The 16,778-nt window shown below is 40.9% G+C and overlaps 2 protein-coding genes across 2 annotated transcripts in view; one reads left to right on the forward strand and one right to left on the reverse strand.

The window, feature by feature from the left end:
* The window catches only part of zfhx2 (zinc finger homeobox 2), a 20,334-nt gene extending 16,651 nt beyond the window's left edge, over positions 1-3,683 (reverse strand). Inside the window, exons 1-2 of the mRNA XM_046064505.1 lie at positions 3,474-3,683; positions 13-123 (exon numbers count right to left, since the gene is read on the reverse strand). The gene's annotated coding sequence lies outside the window, so the exon portion shown is untranslated. The remainder of the gene's footprint in view (positions 1-12; positions 124-3,473) is intronic.
* dcaf11 (ddb1 and cul4 associated factor 11) lies at positions 2,965-16,497 on the forward strand. Its single transcript, XM_046064524.1, has 15 exons — positions 2,965-3,176; positions 3,534-3,756; positions 5,384-5,511; positions 8,231-8,349; positions 8,614-8,678; positions 8,929-9,029; positions 9,449-9,595; positions 9,813-9,867; positions 10,215-10,283; positions 10,475-10,532; positions 12,497-12,682; positions 12,900-13,053; positions 13,444-13,596; positions 13,801-13,907; positions 15,266-16,497. The coding sequence occupies exons 2-15, from the start codon at positions 3,548-3,550 to the stop codon at positions 15,335-15,337; spliced, it is 1,623 nt and encodes a 540-aa protein (XP_045920480.1). The 5' UTR covers positions 2,965-3,176; positions 3,534-3,547; the 3' UTR covers positions 15,338-16,497.
* The last annotated feature ends 281 nt before the right edge of the window (positions 16,498-16,778 follow it).

The raw sequence follows: 16,778 nt of genomic DNA on the forward strand, positions 1-16,778 counted from the left end.
GAACATGCACACCCAGGCTTCACTCTGACAGCTCGGTCCCCACAGTCCTGGTCCTGATCGCAGGAAGACTACACTGGAGGCCAATGTCATGCACAACCACTGAGTTACATTGACAGGAAGCATCTGCTCAAAAAACAAAACAATATGGTAGTTAGTTTTGGTTTGTTGAAGTTGCATGGGCTTTACAGCAAAAGCACAGTAATTACAAGTTATAAACATAAAGCAAGAATTAAAATATACCAAGAAAATATTTTAACAATTTGTTAATCTCGTGTTGACCTTAATGCCAAGTCCATGTTTACCTATTTAACCTCCATTTACTTCAGTTTTGATTATGTATAATCTAGTAGTTCTTAAACTTTTTTTACATTAAGGACTCCTAAACTGACACAAATTACACCATAGACTCCCATTTGTCTAGATTTTGTCCTAGGGGGCCCCATCTGATAGAATTTTTGCTTTAAGATGTTTTAAGTGTATAAAACCTCATGACCAAAACAGTCATGCATTCTGTTATTGTTATTGGGGATCCCAGACCCCACTTCGAGAACCACTGGTATTACGCACACAGCATGTCTGATTTCGAAAGCAATACAGTGCAGCCTTCATATAAAACATTTACTACATAATCTGTCTACATATTATTAATGTAGATGTTTTCTTGGCATTTGAAAAGAAAAGAAGAGTTTTTTCTAAATATGTGTATTTATTGTATACACAACCAGATCTATGGGTTAGGTTTAGGGTTCAATATGCCTTGTTGTTGTTGTTGTTGTTTTTTTTTTTAAGCAACTTTATTTGGTAAAGTCAGCATACAGATAACATTTATAGCCAGGATTAAACAACAAGACACATTTGACACACTGCCTATAACAAATAAGTAATTAAAAATGAACAGAAAAAAAGATTAAAGATAAAAATGGCAACAGACAATAAAAAGTTCACAATTATTCAAAGATTGGCCTTGTTGCAGGAGCGTTTTTTAATACCGACACGTCACAACCAACGCGCTTGCGTCAGCGCTACGTCCTAAGCGCCCGCACGCCACAGCTTAACGTTACTTTAAAACAATAACTTACCAGAAGCAAGCAATTGCAACGAAGGTGTTCACATTCAAACCACCACGAAAAGCTCGGTGGCTTTACGTCGCTCAGCTATGCACCGAGCGTTAAATACACACCAGCTAACTTAGCTGTTGCTAACAGTTTAAAAAGCCACTTCAGGCAGTGAGTTGCTGGGAGAAACTTCTGACTGTAAAATAAAACACTCACAAACCACGTTTAGTTCCCGGGAAAAATGGATGGCAGCGCGTCAAGCTTCAGAATCAACTTTTTTAGCAAAGCCCATGGACCTTTAAAAGAAATTCACAAAACAGTCCTTATTAAAATGTGCGCTGCAAATACGGATTCATACTCCGTTTGACGGTCTGCTTGAGCGTCGTCTGTAAATAAAGTCCATCCATTTCTGTTTCAGCACAGGGTCCCTTGGCAGACAGTGGAGCCCCTGGCCCTGCTTTGCATCCAAAAACAGCACAGTCTGACATATTTACAGTTATTCCTGGTCAAGCCACCAAATATCCACTCAACTGCTTTCACATAAAGTAGACTACATTTAATGTGTACTCGAAGTTTCAAATTTCCACACTGACACTTGTGTAATGTGCATTTAGCCTACAGTGTTTTTGTATTTAACATGATTGGTTTCACGTAAAGCCACCGAGCTTTCGTCTCGTGGTGATTGATGTCACAAATATCTGCATGCGGACATTCCCATCTGATTTCTATTATATAACTATCTGTTATGGCAGGTTTATCAGTCTACATCTGTGTTATAACACTAATCAAGAAAATGTAAGGATATATGGAGAGGGTTTTAAAAGATGTAGTGAGCTATGATTGTTGTTATTCAACCTTTATTTAACCAAGGGTGTATAGAAATCCTCAGTGACAAAGGGAGAAGACCCATTGAGAATTGTTGGAGCCACCGTCCATTAACATTATTCAAAACTACCATTGAGAACAGAACAGTTTTAGAAGAAAACCAAACGGCATTAATACAATAATGGTAGCTTTTTCTCAATGTCAGCTGGGCTGGATTAACCCACTATGGGTGCCAGGGGCTTTTGGGCACAGACCTCCTGTTCCTGCTCTCTGTGGGTTCCTTATAAAACCCTCATCTAAAAATACCCACTGCAGAATACACATGACAACATTATAATACAGAGAAACACAACAAACTGCCTTACACATGCTCACTGTATATTCATTGTTTTTTGTATTTAAAACCCCTCATATCTAATAAATAATGCGCACCATATGCAGACACTATCACATTTGACTCAGGGCCCCTCTGCAAGTCGGAGCCAGGATGAGGTAATAGTAATGCATGATGAAGCCATTCACGTTTCAGTTGTTATGCTGTGGCATAGCATGTTCCAAAATTTGGAGAGCAAAATGTGCAATTATTTAAGTCGTTACAAACAAAATGCACACAGTGAATGGGGGCCCTGGCATGTCAGAGGAACTGGGGCTGATGAGATCGTTTCGTAGGAGCTAAATAAATTAGGTCTATGACATTATGGCCCCCGGTCCTACCAAGCGCAACCCCCCACACACACAATCCATGAATGAATCATGATGGCCTCTTAGTTGTGACAGGAGGACTTTGCTTTGCTCCCCCCCCACACACCCGCCTTAAACTTTAAAACTGGTTAAGAAAATTTGGCTTGGCATCCTAGCTGTCCATATTTTGATCTGCCTTGAATTAGTTTTTATTGTGTTTTTTTTTAGATTGTTTTTTTTGTCAGGGACCATGTACACACACACATATAATACATGTATAGTTGCTACAAATACAATATATTTTTCAGTTAAATTCTGGTCAGTAGTACAGTTTGCAGGAGCGACAGCGGTGCGAGTCACGTGACGGTGAAAGGGCAGGGGCACGCGTAGGGTTTTTTCACACTTTTGTAAACAACATGGCGATTCACGAACTGGCCCTGCTAGCAGTCTGAAGCTACTGTGCTGTCAAACCTCCAGCTTTTGTGTGTGTGTGTGTGTGTGTGTGTGTCTGTTATAAGCGTTATACGTGACACCCTGCGGAAGTGTTGAGTTCGCACCGAAACGACAAAGAGCTGGACTGACGAGCTGTCAAGAAGACCGTTTGACAGTCAAACGGTAACGTTAAGTTGTTAGCACTGCTAGCTAGTTAGCTCAACAGAATCTTTCTCTGCATCCTTATCAGGACGAGCTAACGCACAAGCAATATGCTGGTCGATTTTTCTGCAGGACACGTAGTTTGTTAATTTGAAGAAGTGGAAGTACAATGGCTTAGGCATGTAACTTGAATTGATGACAGTTTAGCTAATGCAGGTCTGTGTTTTGCAGCTATTGTTACCTAACTTGTGTTTTCCCATTTCCTCTCTATCCATTATCCCACTCTCACACACGCACACACATGGTATTTTATGTCACCTGTTTTCCTCGAGGTAAATCTAAAACCGTCATTTAATGTCGGTGTATTGTCCCTGCCAGGCCCTCTTCAGTCTATGGGCTCTCAGTCCAGTTCTGGGATGTCTGGTGGAAGGGGCTCTTCCAGTGGCAACCCAGCTGAGGAGTCTGAAGTAGCAGAATCAAACCAGAGCAGCAGCAGCAGCAGCCGAGGCCGCAGGACGGCTGACAGGCAGCAAGGAGACAGACAGCCAGCATCAGAGGAGGACGTTGACTTAGCTGAAGTGCTGGCTTACCTACTAAGGAGGTGAAGTGGGAGTTTAAAATACTGACCCTGATGTTAACGCAACAAAAAGCACTTTGCACTTCTGGGTGCAGTTTGTTGGTTTTTTATTTATCCAAGTGGAAAATGTCACAATGATTCAGTTACAACATTGCTACCAGTGTTAGGAGAAATAATCCAACTGTCTCAGGCAATATTTTGTGTCAACTAGTCATGTTGGCAAAAGTGGGTAATGGGAAATGCAGACCAGGAAAACCTGTGTGATGCAGTGCAATATAGTAGCCCTGTTGTGTGTTACCTTACATAAATGTTCTAGTATTTCTTTTTCTATGAGTAGCTTGTGTGAGGGTAGGGCTGTGCGATATGGCAAAAAATGTTATCACGATAAAAAATAATCATTCGATATTGATAATTATCACGATAAATGTCAAATGTTTAGTTCTTTCAAGTGTAAAGGCTGTTTTTTGCTCCTGAGTGAAAGTTGAAGAAACCAGATGGTTAATGATTTTAAACTATTCTTTATTGTCAGAACGGGACAAACACTTGATGCTAAAAAAACAGTGGATCACTTAGCAAATCTGAGGTAGAACATTCAAAATAATTATGATAAAATATTTTTTTAGCAAATATGTGTGAGGAAAATTAAGCAAAACCTTTTCTCAGGCCCTTTTACTCAACAAAATTAATTTCTTTCATCGAAAAAATAAGTGCTAATTTGTTTGTGATTCAAATGAATTAAGTCAAACATTTATTGCATTTGTTATACTGTTATTGAGAAAAATTATATAGCAATAATTACCATTATTGTTTTATTGCCCAGCCCTAAGTGTTGGGTCAGTACACAAAACAAGTACATAAACTCAATTGATAACTTTAAATCTCTTGACATGTATACATCATTATAAATGTATTATATCTAATTGAGAGTTTTAGGGTAGAAATTTCAAATATGAGACCATATACATAGGAAAGAAGAAACAACGCTGTGAAGGTGACTGACATCTTGTCCAAGTGGCACACAGTAGAGGGAACAGTGTTTTCACCTCTCTGCCAAGGGAGCAAATAATTAAAAGTCACATTGCATTCCAGTTTAAGGATGGAATTTCCCATTCCAGTTTTAATTTAATGGCGTTAAAGTGGCTGGGGAATTTCTGAATATTCCTCTCTTACCAAGCACTTCTAAAAAGCATTTGGAACCGATCCCCGAGAATGGCAGGAGCCTATAGTAAATAACACCGCACCGGAGTCAGAACTAGGAAGTACAAGGATCTGGAAGAGTTGAAATGAATATGTATCGCTCTCATTTCTCACTTCAGTTAGCATTAAACCATGCTGGAGCGGGCCACTGATTCCCCATCTGTTACAGTGGAGCTGCTGCTCAGTGGAAACACATCACAGCACTGTAGCTTTACCCACAGCACAGCACCCAGTGTGCAGCAGGCTGGTGTCTCATCTTTGGGCTTTAGGGCTGCAGCTGGACTTTCCTGAATTGATATTTCAAGTATTAATAGATGAAGATTTGTTCCCTGTTACTCCTTGAGATTATTTTGTTTAGTGCACTCTTAGCTGCAGAGGGTTGGATTCATTTGATCATGTAATCACCATTTGGATTGATTAGCTGATGAAGTGATTGTGGTGTTTGTGTGTGCAGGGGCCAGGTCAGACTGGTCCATGGCAGCGGAGCCACAGGGCTTCAGCTGGTCCAGTCCTACTCTGACTCTGATGACGACAGCGACGGAGCTTGGGAGGGTCGGCTTGGTGACCGCTACAATCCACCAGGTAACCCCCTGACACTGTTCCCTGTCCAGACATTTTATTTTGCTTGATATTATATAGCCTTCATCTGCTGAAATATACAGTTTCAATAGCCATACACTTCGGAAAGCTTATCTTCACAAGTCTGCTAGAAGGAAAACATTTCCCTGCTGTGTTTTGGGACTGTGTGTTTCTGGCTGTTTGTATTCTGTGTTGTTGGAATCCACCCAACACCCAGCAGCAGAAACAAGATGAATGCATTCCAGTAATATGCGAGATTTCAATTAAAGATGTAAATCGTGTTAGAGTAATGGTATTGTCTTGTATTCACTAAGATCCAAAGTAAATCAATCAAGCAATCAATCAATTTTATTTAAAGTGCTGAATCATCATGCAGCATGGTCCAAATTTACTTTCACAATTAAAAAGAATATAAAGGACAAAACATACAGCAAGCAAATAAAATACTACATTTTAAAAGGAAACCAGGTTAAAATCATCAATGTTAAAAAGGCGAAAAAAATGAAAATAAATAAATAAAACAACCACATTTAAAAGCATCAATTAAAGGTACAGTGGTGGTCAGAAGTTTACATACATTTCAGAACATGTATTTCATGGCAGTTTGAGTTCCCAGTGATTCCTACAACTCGTATTTTTCTGTGAAGGAATCATTGGAGCATATACTTCTTTGTCAGAAAAAACAGTCATGAATTTTGGTTCTTTTATGAATCTATTATAGGTCTTCTGAAAATGTTTAACTTCCTCTTCAACCCCTTTAACTTATTATGAGTGACTACAGCTAGTGACTTCTCTGAGTCCGTTTATAAGGGGCTTGTTTGATACACTTATTTGACTCAAAACGCTACGATGGGGAAGTCTATGGAGCTCAGCAGAGAGCTGAAGAAGTGGATCATTGACTTGAAGAATTTAGGAAAGTCACTTGGAGCCATATCAAAGCAGCTATAGGTCCCAAGTTTCACTGTGCAAACAATTGTTCATAAGTATAAAGTGCATGGCACAGTTGTGTCACTGCCACGATCAGAAAGACAACGCAAGCTTTCAAGTGCTGCTGAGAGTAAATCATTCAGGATGGTCAGGGGTCAACAGTGAATTAGAAGCTGCTGGAACACAGGTGTCACTGTCTATAGTTAAGTGTGATTTACATTGCCATTAGCTGAGAGGCTGCTGTGCAAGAAGGAAGCCTTTGCTCTAGAAGTGGCACCATAAGGCTCGACTAAAGTTTTCTGCTGATCACATAGACAAAGAAAAAGCCTTCTGGGTAAAAGTTCTGTGGTCAGATGAAACACAAATTGAGATATTTGGCCACAATGACCAGAAATATGCTTTGAGGAAAGATGGTGATGCCTTTAACCCCAAGAACACCATACCAACCGTCAAGCAGGCTGGTGGTAGTAGTATTATGCTCCGGGCCTGTTTTGCTGCCAGTGGAGCTTTGGAGCATTACCATCAGCCAGAAGGTTGGGTCTTGAATGCAGCTGGGTGTTTCAACAGGACACTGACCGCAAACACACATCAAAAGTGGTAAAGGAATGGCTAACTCAGGCTAGAATTAATGTTTTAGAACGGCCTTCCCAATGTCCTGACTTAAACCCCATCGAAAACGTGTGGAGTTTGCTGAAGAAACAAGTGTGTCAAATTTAACAGCACCAAATTTATCAAGAGGAGAGGTCAAAGATTAAACCAGAAGCTTGCCTGAAGCTTGTGGATTGCTGCCAGAAGCGCCTATTTGAGGTAAAAAAGACAAAGGGGCATTTAACCAAATATTAACATTGCTGTATATTTTTGACCAAGTAGATCTGGTCACATTTTTGGAAGACTTATAATAAATTCATAAAATAACAATGAAGCATGTGCTCCAATGATTCCATCACAGAAGTTTTCAACAGCACCAAATCTATCAAGAGGAGTTTGAATGTTTTCTGACTTGATGTAAAGATTAACGTGCTTCTTTGATTGTAATGGAAGGACATTCCAGAGACATGGAGCACTGTAGGTTAAACAAACGAATGACCAGGAGACCAGCATCGACAGAGCGAAGAGGGCGTGCTGGTGTATATGGTGTAATTAGCTCAGATAGGTAAGATGGTGAAGTCCATGCAAGGCCTTATAAGTTAAAAGAAGAACCTTGAAATCACCAGTAGCTTGGCACAGGTAACCAGTGAAGAGAAGCCAGAATGGGTGCTATATGGTCAGATTTTCTAGGTTTTGTCAAGATCGTAGCTGCTGAAGACCGGAGAAAAGGACATTACAATAATCCAGCTGGAAGATACAAATGAATTGATTACGATTTCACCATCATGCAGTGATAGAAGAGGTCGTATTTTGGCTGTTACCCAGGCGAAAAAAATACTGTGTTGGTGATGGCCATAATGTGAGACTTGAATGTTATCAATATTTGTGTTAGGGGAAATTAAGTGAGTAATATAACAGGAAGGCATGCCTATATTTTAATACTTTTGTTTGTTTGTTAACTAAGCATGTACAACAAATCAGTCTTAAAGGTCTTAAAACCCAGTTAACAGCTCATAGTTAGCTAGTGCGTCCTGTGTTTCTTTTACTCTTTGTCATTTTCTACTCTCCCAGTCTCCTCCTCTGTATCATTTGATATCAGAAAACATCAGTTTGTCATTTAATTATGGTGCTTCTGAAAGTTGGATGTCAGATTGTAAATAATACCAAATACTTTTTTTTTTTTTTTTTTTTTGCGTTATCTTTCTAGTGGACGCCCAGCCCGACACACACGAGGTGGACCAGAGTGAGATCCGAACTCAGATCCTGCTGGCCAATGCCTCCTCTGCCCAGAAAGGCCGAAAGAGTTTCACCCACATGCTGACAGAGGTCAGGCCACAGAGACGCAAACTGAAATACAAGTGGTATCAGAGAGCAGACTAGAATGCAATTGGCAGATTTCTAGCACTAAGAATGTAGAAAGATGGTGATTAGTTTCCATCAGTTTCATCTGCATTCTTTCTTTAATTAAGAGCTCTGATATAACGTAGATTATTTGCAACCCAGTTTGTTAGGATGATTTTCACTTGTTTGCGTCAGCTAGTTTAATTCTCCATAGATGTTAACCAGTGTGATGTTTTCTTTGCCTTTCAGAGGGAGCACGGCAGATGTAGAGGCTCCAGTTTTTCCCACGGAGAGTGCACTCGTATCCGCACACAGTAAGTGTTGTTGAAATTCTACGCATTTCCAATGTTTTTTAACAAATTTTCAAATACTTTTTTTTTTTAATGTGACACAGAGAAAGAATACAAATCAAATTAGTGGCACATTTTAAAAAAAACATAGCGTGGAATTTTGTTGTGTTTCATGCGACAGATTTGTGTACAGTAGATTTGTTTGTGAAATGATGTTTACCAGAGGACTCACGCTGTTGTCTGTCAAATGATATTGACCCTTGTTCCTTTGCAGTTTTCTGCCAAACTATGTATCCCACAAGGACACATACCAGCAGAAAGCCTTCTGCGGAGTGTACAGCGAGGATGGCAACATGTTCCTCTCTGCCTGCCAAGGTAAATAACCCGAGCTCCAACATGAGAACCCAGAGGAGCCGAATCAGATCTTACTGTTTATTTGTGGCTGTTTAGACCACCAACTCGATGTGCCATTTGTGTGGTGACATATAGAGAATGTGGTGTGTCACAGACAAGTATTGTCCACTTTTGAATTCCTTGTTTTAACATCTATTGATGCAATCCCCAGCTACCAGACATCAAATTTGCCGAAACAAAACAAATGATACGAACATCAAATCTAGTAGCACCACGTCATATTTATTTCTGTTACGTTTTAGCTGATTTATTATGAAACTTCTTTTAAAATGTACGTTTCTGTCTTCTAAGCAAGCTATACAGGCGAGGGACAACAGGCCTCACCCAGGCAGCCAGCCATTATTTGATTCCATTTTTTTCTTCCTGTCTGCTCGCTGCAGACCAGAACATCCGCTTGTACGACACCGCCAGGGGGCGCTTCCACCTGCGGCGAACAGTGAAGGCCCGGGATGTGGGCTGGAGTGTGCTGGACGTGTGCTTCACCCCTGACACAAATCACGTGCTCTACTCCAGCTGGTCTGACTACAGTAAGGCTACGTGACCTGTAATATACAATACGATACGATTAGCCAGTGATGCTAATTTCTGCAGGGTTTTGTTTAGAACGGCCGTGGCTTGGACAGCTGATGATCCCCCAAGAACCATCCATGTTATCCATATGTCATTTTTACTGTTGCTGCAGTAGCAAAAAAAGGTGGCGGAAATCATTTGTTCTCTCTCTCTCTCTCTGTGTTTTCCCCACAGTTCATTTGTGCAGTATAGATGGAGACAGTGAAAACCACACCGCCCTGGACCTCAAGTTAGTGTTTCCCTCATAGTAACATATAACATTACGGAGCAGGTAATCTATCATTCCCTACCAACCGGCCCTCCTCTCCCCTCATTACCACCTGGATGAATGATGCTGTCAAAGCTTGTCACCCTAACATCCATCCTCTCACTTTGTGTGTGTTTCTTGTTCACCGGAGAGATCATTATTTCAACAAAGCACTACCATTAAACTCACAGCACTCGTAACAGTAGCATTGTTTAAGAGGTGATGCATGCCTTCATCAAGCTGTACAGTAGACAGTGTAGTTGTGATTCAATAGTGGTGCTATTGCTGTGGTGTCAATCTGCTCTTGTGTATGTGTGTGTTCTTTGTAGTCCAGATGAGAGGAGGTTCTGTGTGTTCTCACTGGCTGCGTCCACAGATGGCAATGAGATCCTCGGAGGGTGAGTACAATTTGCATTTATGTTTCAAGGTGGAGACTGACAGAGTTGAAATAAAGACTGAAGTCTCTTTCAGAACTGTAAATGAAAGCAGCTCTTTTTTTCACAGCCGTATAATTTGAGTAGACTTTTTCTCATTGAAGACAACTATAACTAATATAAAGCCACCTCCTCTCTCTCCTCTCTCCTTTCAGAGCGAATGATGGCTGCCTTTACGTTTTTGATCTTGAGCAGAATAAACGAACGTTGAAGGTTAGTGTGTCTTGAGTGCATTGGCTGTTTTGGGGTTTTTGCACCTGTTTCTGAGTCACGTCCACCCATGTCTGTTAGTGCCTCATCCCGCGATCAAGGTGAGTCAGACATTAGCAGAAAGTGGCGTGCTGCCCTGCCCTCTGTATTGTAGCAGCAGAGAGTCCAGCTCCACCCTGCAGTGTGACGACGGGGGGGTTAAATCCCCCCCCCCCCTCCCTCTGTCAGTAGCTGGCCTCTACCATCTGTTTCGCCTCTGTCTCATGCTCTTTCTCATTCTGTCCCATTACCTCTGCGTCAGTGTGTCTGTGCTTTATCGCTGAAGTTGTAGCTTGGCCCATTTGTGCTATATTTTCACTTAAGTCTGGTGGTGGTCTATATTTTTCTTGTTGTTATCAAATCCGATGAAAGACCCTAACTAACAATAAACTGATCCTACTAATGTGTTTTGCCTGAGGCCAAAGCCTGATGTATCTTCCCCTGAGCTTCCCCTGTTGTCCACAAACTACTAAAAACACACAAAAGCCACAAGCCACGTAGGTAGACTGGCTGACATGTTCTTTTATTACATCATGCCACTGTAGCTTATTTTGATCGACCAATCAGCGACAACTCGATTGGTCTTTGTGTGTTTTAGTCTTTTCAAAGGATTAGTTGACATTAATCAAACAAAAGTCTACAGACATGCTAGCAACTCTAAAAAGAATACATTATCGTGGCGTCACATGTTGGTTTGTGGACTGCCGTTTTGAAGCCTCGAGTTTGGCTGTTAGGCTGCCGCCATGTTGATTTTTTGCAACCAGCGGCACCGGACGTGACCGTATTTGGAAGAGACTGTGGAGCCAATGGCTCCGTGTGGCCCTAGCTAGCTTGCTTAGCTAGGTGCATCTGTAATTCACGTTAACTGTCCTTTTAACTGGGACACACACACTGGTGCCTTGAGTTAAATGCTAATGTGCTCACTACGTAAACATAAATATGCTGATTTTTATCAAGCATAAACACTTGCCTGTTCACCATTTTAGTTTTAATGTGTTCTCTAATTAGACCTAAACACAAAGTGTAGCTGAGGCATTAGTCTTTAGTTTTGCAGATATTTGGTCATAAATGTAAGTATTGGACAAACACATACATACATAAAAAAAAACAAAAGTCAATGGAACACCAAAGTGATTCAGATTCATCCTGAGGGGCACATGAACGTCTGTACATCTGAGAGACCGATTAATCGGGCCGATATCTGGCATTTTGAGATAATCACCCGATATCTGCAGTCACAAGGCCGATGTATAAAAAACGTCTGAGCCATCTGCAGGCATCAGTGTGGCTGGTGTGGAACAATGTTAACGCTCCCCCTTGTCAGTTTTGAGAAGGTGGTGAAAAAGTTAGTTTGGAGCCCTAAATTTCCTCAGTCACCATCGTCTTAATATGTTTCTCTTAAATAACAGCTAATGTAATCTAAAACCATTATATATTGTTAAACTGTTGAGAAAAAAGCAACTGAATGACGTAATTTCTGACAAACTGTCAAAAACAACATGTTACTGGCTGAGATAACACACAGCCACCGGGCGTGCTGCTCTAAACATTGGCAATATTGATCATTTATAAACCCATGTTAGTTGACCTACAGACGTGGTTAGTCTGTACCACATTTCATGGCAAACCATCCTGTAGTGGTTTACACATTTTATCCTGAACTACAAATGTCAACTTGCTGGTGTTGCTAGAGGAACAGTCGGGACCACCAAAGTCTCAAGGCTATAATTTCTGTGCCACATTTTAAAGTAATTCATCTAATAGTTTCAATTTGGACCAAAGTGGTATTTTAGCCCACAGACCAGGACACTTTCACACAAGCATGTATATTATAGTCTCACACAAAGGAAATCAAACAATCTAACACACACTCGCCCCCCTCCACACAGAAACACTGACTCTCCTCCTTTTGCATCTCTGCTTGTCAGATTGATGCCCATGAGGACGATGTGAATGCGGTGGCATTCGCCGACAGCTCGTCGCAGCTGCTCTTCTCTGGCAGCGACGACGCGCTGTGCAAGGTGTGGGACAGACGGACGCTGCGGGAGGACAGACCGCAGCCTGTCGGACAGCTGGCCGGCCACCGAGACGGCATCACCTTCATCCACAGCAAGGTAGGGGGGGGCGAAGAGAGGGCTGCTACTGGTATTTTATCAATCTGTCAATGACAAGCTTCGCTAATCCTTGTGGGTAGCTGGGTTTGACTGATGATTGGTTGAATATTAATTAATTAAAAGCCATTATTAGCTCAGTATAATGCTCTAAATCTGAGGTATCTTTTGCTTTCTTTTAAAATTGCGGTCCTCTTCGCCCGCCTCGTGACTGTTTAAGGGTGACGCGCGCTACCTGATCAGCAACTCAAAGGACCAGTCCATCAAGCTCTGGGACGTCAGAAAGTTCTCGCCCAAAGAGGGGCTGGCAGCTTCACGCCTGGCTGTCACCCAACAAAACTGGGATTACCGCTGGCAGCAGGTTCCCCAGAGAGGTGAGGAGGAGGAGGAGTGCTAGTGAACAAGTCAGGAGGGAGGAGAGGACAAGAAGAGGGGAGGTCACAGGGAGGCAGAAAGGGAAGAAAAAGAAGAGAAGAAAATGACATAGGAAAAGAAAGGAGAGAGGACCATTGACAGAAAGGTGAAACATGGGTGAGGGTAAGGGAATGTGGCAGTATTAAAACCAGGTAAAGAGACATGAGTGAAAGCCTGATTAGTCAAAGATGAGAGAAGGGTTAGAGGGGAGGGGAAGGATAGGAGCTCAGACAATAAGATGGAGCGGGGAGGAAAATCTGAATTCTGACTTTTAAGGGAGCAAAACATTTTAATAAAAGATCTAAAAGGTGATTTCTGAAAATATCGTGTTTACCTGTCGTCTGTACCAGCCCTGAAGAGACACAAGCTGACGGGCGACACCTCGGTCATGACCTACCGTGGTCACGGCGTTCTGCACACGCTCATCCGCTGTCGTTTCTCTCCGGAGTTCAGCACCGGACAGAGGTTCATCTACTCCGGCTGCTCCACTGGCAAAATCATCAGTGAGTCTCACTACGTGCTGCCTGTATGTCTGCGATGTGTAGTCGTATTATTTTCCACCAAATAACCCTTCCAACTCTGTGTGTGTCATTTTTGCATGGAAAGTCAGTGCAGTTCTGATGTGTGTCTAAGAGTGATTAAAGGGGCATCGATAAACACTTCATGCCTACAAGTAGCTCAACATGTTGAATTGTGTTTCTGTCCAGTTTACGACGTCCTGACGGGCGCCGTGGTCTCCAAACTGTCAGGCCATGACGCGTGCGTGAGGGACGTCAGTTGGCACCCGTATGAGGACAACATCGTCAGCAGCTCTGTGAGTGCTGTTAACGGAAACTCTTCAACTAGAAGTGTAAAAAAGTTTGAACGTAAAGCACTTTCCAAAAACTGTGTAAAGGTTTTTATTGAGGAGAATTAAACCAGACAGTGATTCCTGCATTAATGGATCACCATGGAATTAAGTGAATGGCTTTTAATGTGTGTTTAGACAATCAAATGGGCCATTTACAGAAATATGAGTGCATGCGATATCTTATTTCTAATGTATATTGCATTTAATAGTACTTTTTAAGCAGTTTCTCTCACAGCTGAAGAGAAAACCAGACTATTTACTAAAAGCTGAAATCTGTAAGTTTTCCTAATGTTGTTGAAATAAGTTGTTGAAACTGCAACAAAGTTGGCAGTGTACCGAGACACTCATCTGACATTGTTTTCTCGACAAGTTTAGTAAATTCAAACTATTAATGTAGCTACATGGCTAATTCAAAATCACTACAATACTCTTCCATACAACCCTCTTATGAACATAAATGTGGAGAAAATGAGTGGCCAGCTCTTTGCTTACCTTTAAAACTATTTTTTTTGTTATAGGTTAAATAGAGGTCTTCTGTTTATTTGAGTCAGCCGATGCAAATTTTAAAAGTTCATCATAGCAATAAAACAATAACAATAATTATCGCGATATAATGTTCCTCAACAATCTAACAAATGTTCAATAAATGTTCAGTAAGTGTTACATTCAGTTCATTTTAATCGTGAATATATTAGCACTTCATTTTTCTATTTCTAAGATATTTATTTTGTCGAGGAAAAGCGACTGAAACAATATTTTCTCAATATTTATCATACTTATTTTGAATGTTCTACCTCAGATTTGTGAAAGGTTTGGCATATGTTTGTCAAGTTCTGACCATAAAGTAATAGTTTAAACCATAATTAACCATCTGGTGTCTTAGAAATAACGATTTGACATATATCGTGATAATTACCGTTATCGAATGATATGAACGTTTTTATCATGATAACATGTTTGGCCATATCGCCCAGCGCTAGTTCATCCATTACTTGATTCATTTTGTTGATGATTTCAGTGGATGAAAAAACAAAGCATTTATAGCCAGAAAGTTCTTCCCAGAGCAAAGTGACTAAATAGTGGTGCAAAGACAGGAAGTTTAACCTTGGTGAAAGTTTTAATAACTTATCAACATATTTCTAAACATAAAACTAAAATTAATCACAAATTTGAGCTATAATAAATCCAGAAGAAATAACTATTTAAAGTAATTGGGGCAGTCTATGTTAAGAAAAGTCACCAAAAAATTTTAAAATGGGAACTACTGTGGGAAGCCAGCTGCAGCTCTGATATCTCCCTCATCCTCCTCTGTTTCTCCACAGTGGGACGGAGCGGTGCAAATGTGGGAGCACAGACAGACCCATCCTCTAGAGGAGGAGAGGGAGAGAGACTGACAGCAGGAGAAAGACCCTGGGGACGGCGAGCGACGAAAAGAGACAAAGGAAAAGATGTCAGAGGAAGTGACATCACCACAGAAGGGGCGAGGCTGGCCATGACAGAGGAAAGCAAAATGCCAGGAATGACTTTGAGAGACTTAAATACCTGTTTAAATTCAATGCTGGATAATAATGATTACAATTATAGCGTGGTTGTGAAGTGTTCATTTGGAAGGCATTATAGCCTTACATTGTTAGGGCATAGCGGGATGGCCCACCTCTGTTTTTCTCATTTTTGCCTCACTGTCTTGCACAAAGTCAACAGGCCCGAGCTGTTGAATTTGGCCTGAAACACTTAACACAAATGTGCTAGAGCTCAAAATGCAAAGCACTGCACTTACTTAATGAGCTATTGAAATTTAACGATAAGTTAGTGATATAAAAATCACTGTTTTCATAATGCAGGGAGAAACTGAGGATAATTCTGTATAAATGTATAGCATTTTAATGGTGTGTGCGTTCAGGGAGTGGATTTAGATAGTTGTCACTGTGCTGATTTGCACTCGCTGTTATGAATAACATAAGCTGTGTCCTATTTGAGAGGCTATCACCATTAAAGTCCACATTTAAAGACCCAATATATTACAATAACACAGTACATTATTTGCCAGTTACCCAGTTTACCATTGGTCCACCACTTGGCCAGCTGTTCAGGGGCAGGTGCCTGGTGGTTAACTTGCTTTGTTGGGAATTTCCAGCATACCAAGTTAACCGGGATGCCCAAACGTACTTTTGAACTCAACAATGATTTAATGCTAAATCCTCTTTAGACCACCTCAAGCCTAAAGGCAAAACACAGCAATAGTCAGAGGATTTATTATTGATCCTGGATCAGCACACAACTCTGTAAACACAAGCCCTGAGTTGATTTAAAAAAAAAAATTAAAAAAATGAGGAATTGTAATTTTGTTGGCCAATATAAACCTGTGATCTGTTTAACAGATTTGAATGTGTGTAAAACATGTTGAGGTCAAAGACTTGGTGAAGGGACTGGGGATGTGTGCGTGGATCAATACTTACACACTGATCTGTATATGCAATTTTCAGGTGTTTATATCAAAGCCCTTATTTCACTCTCAGACCATTGTTTTACAGTAACAATAAAATCTTTTAATGTATCGCCATGAGCTACAGCTTTTTACTACGCATTTGCCACCGTTGATGAAGTCCTTGCCTGGGTGCAGACCTTTGAATCCGCTCACTCTGCCTGGTTGACTTGATTCTTCTGGAAATTCAGTGTAACAAGTTGGCAAGTCAAGTCCAGTTATTGAGGAGAAATTTCTTTGTTTTTGATCAAGCTTCAAACATGCAAAAGTAGAGAAAAGGCAACACTTAGATATCCTGTTAAAAATGGAGATACCTGAAATGTCTTAACACTGAACAAACACCACAAGAAACT

The sequence above is a fragment of the Micropterus dolomieu genome, linkage group LG01 (assembly GCF_021292245.1).
Source record: "Micropterus dolomieu isolate WLL.071019.BEF.003 ecotype Adirondacks linkage group LG01, ASM2129224v1, whole genome shotgun sequence".
NCBI lineage: Eukaryota > Metazoa > Chordata > Actinopteri > Centrarchiformes > Centrarchidae > Micropterus > Micropterus dolomieu.

Coding starts and splice junctions, on each gene's coding strand:
- dcaf11 (XM_046064524.1), top strand. CDS start 3,548: ATGGGCTCTCAGTCCAGTTCTGGGATGTCTGGTGGAAGGGGCTCTTCC. Junction 9,030..9,448: donor GTTCCTCTCTGCCTGCCAAG/GTAAATAACCCG, acceptor TGCTCGCTGCAG/ACCAGAACATCCGCTTGTAC. Junction 13,597..13,800: donor CTCCACTGGCAAAATCATCA/GTGAGTCTCACT, acceptor GTTTCTGTCCAG/TTTACGACGTCCTGACGGGC.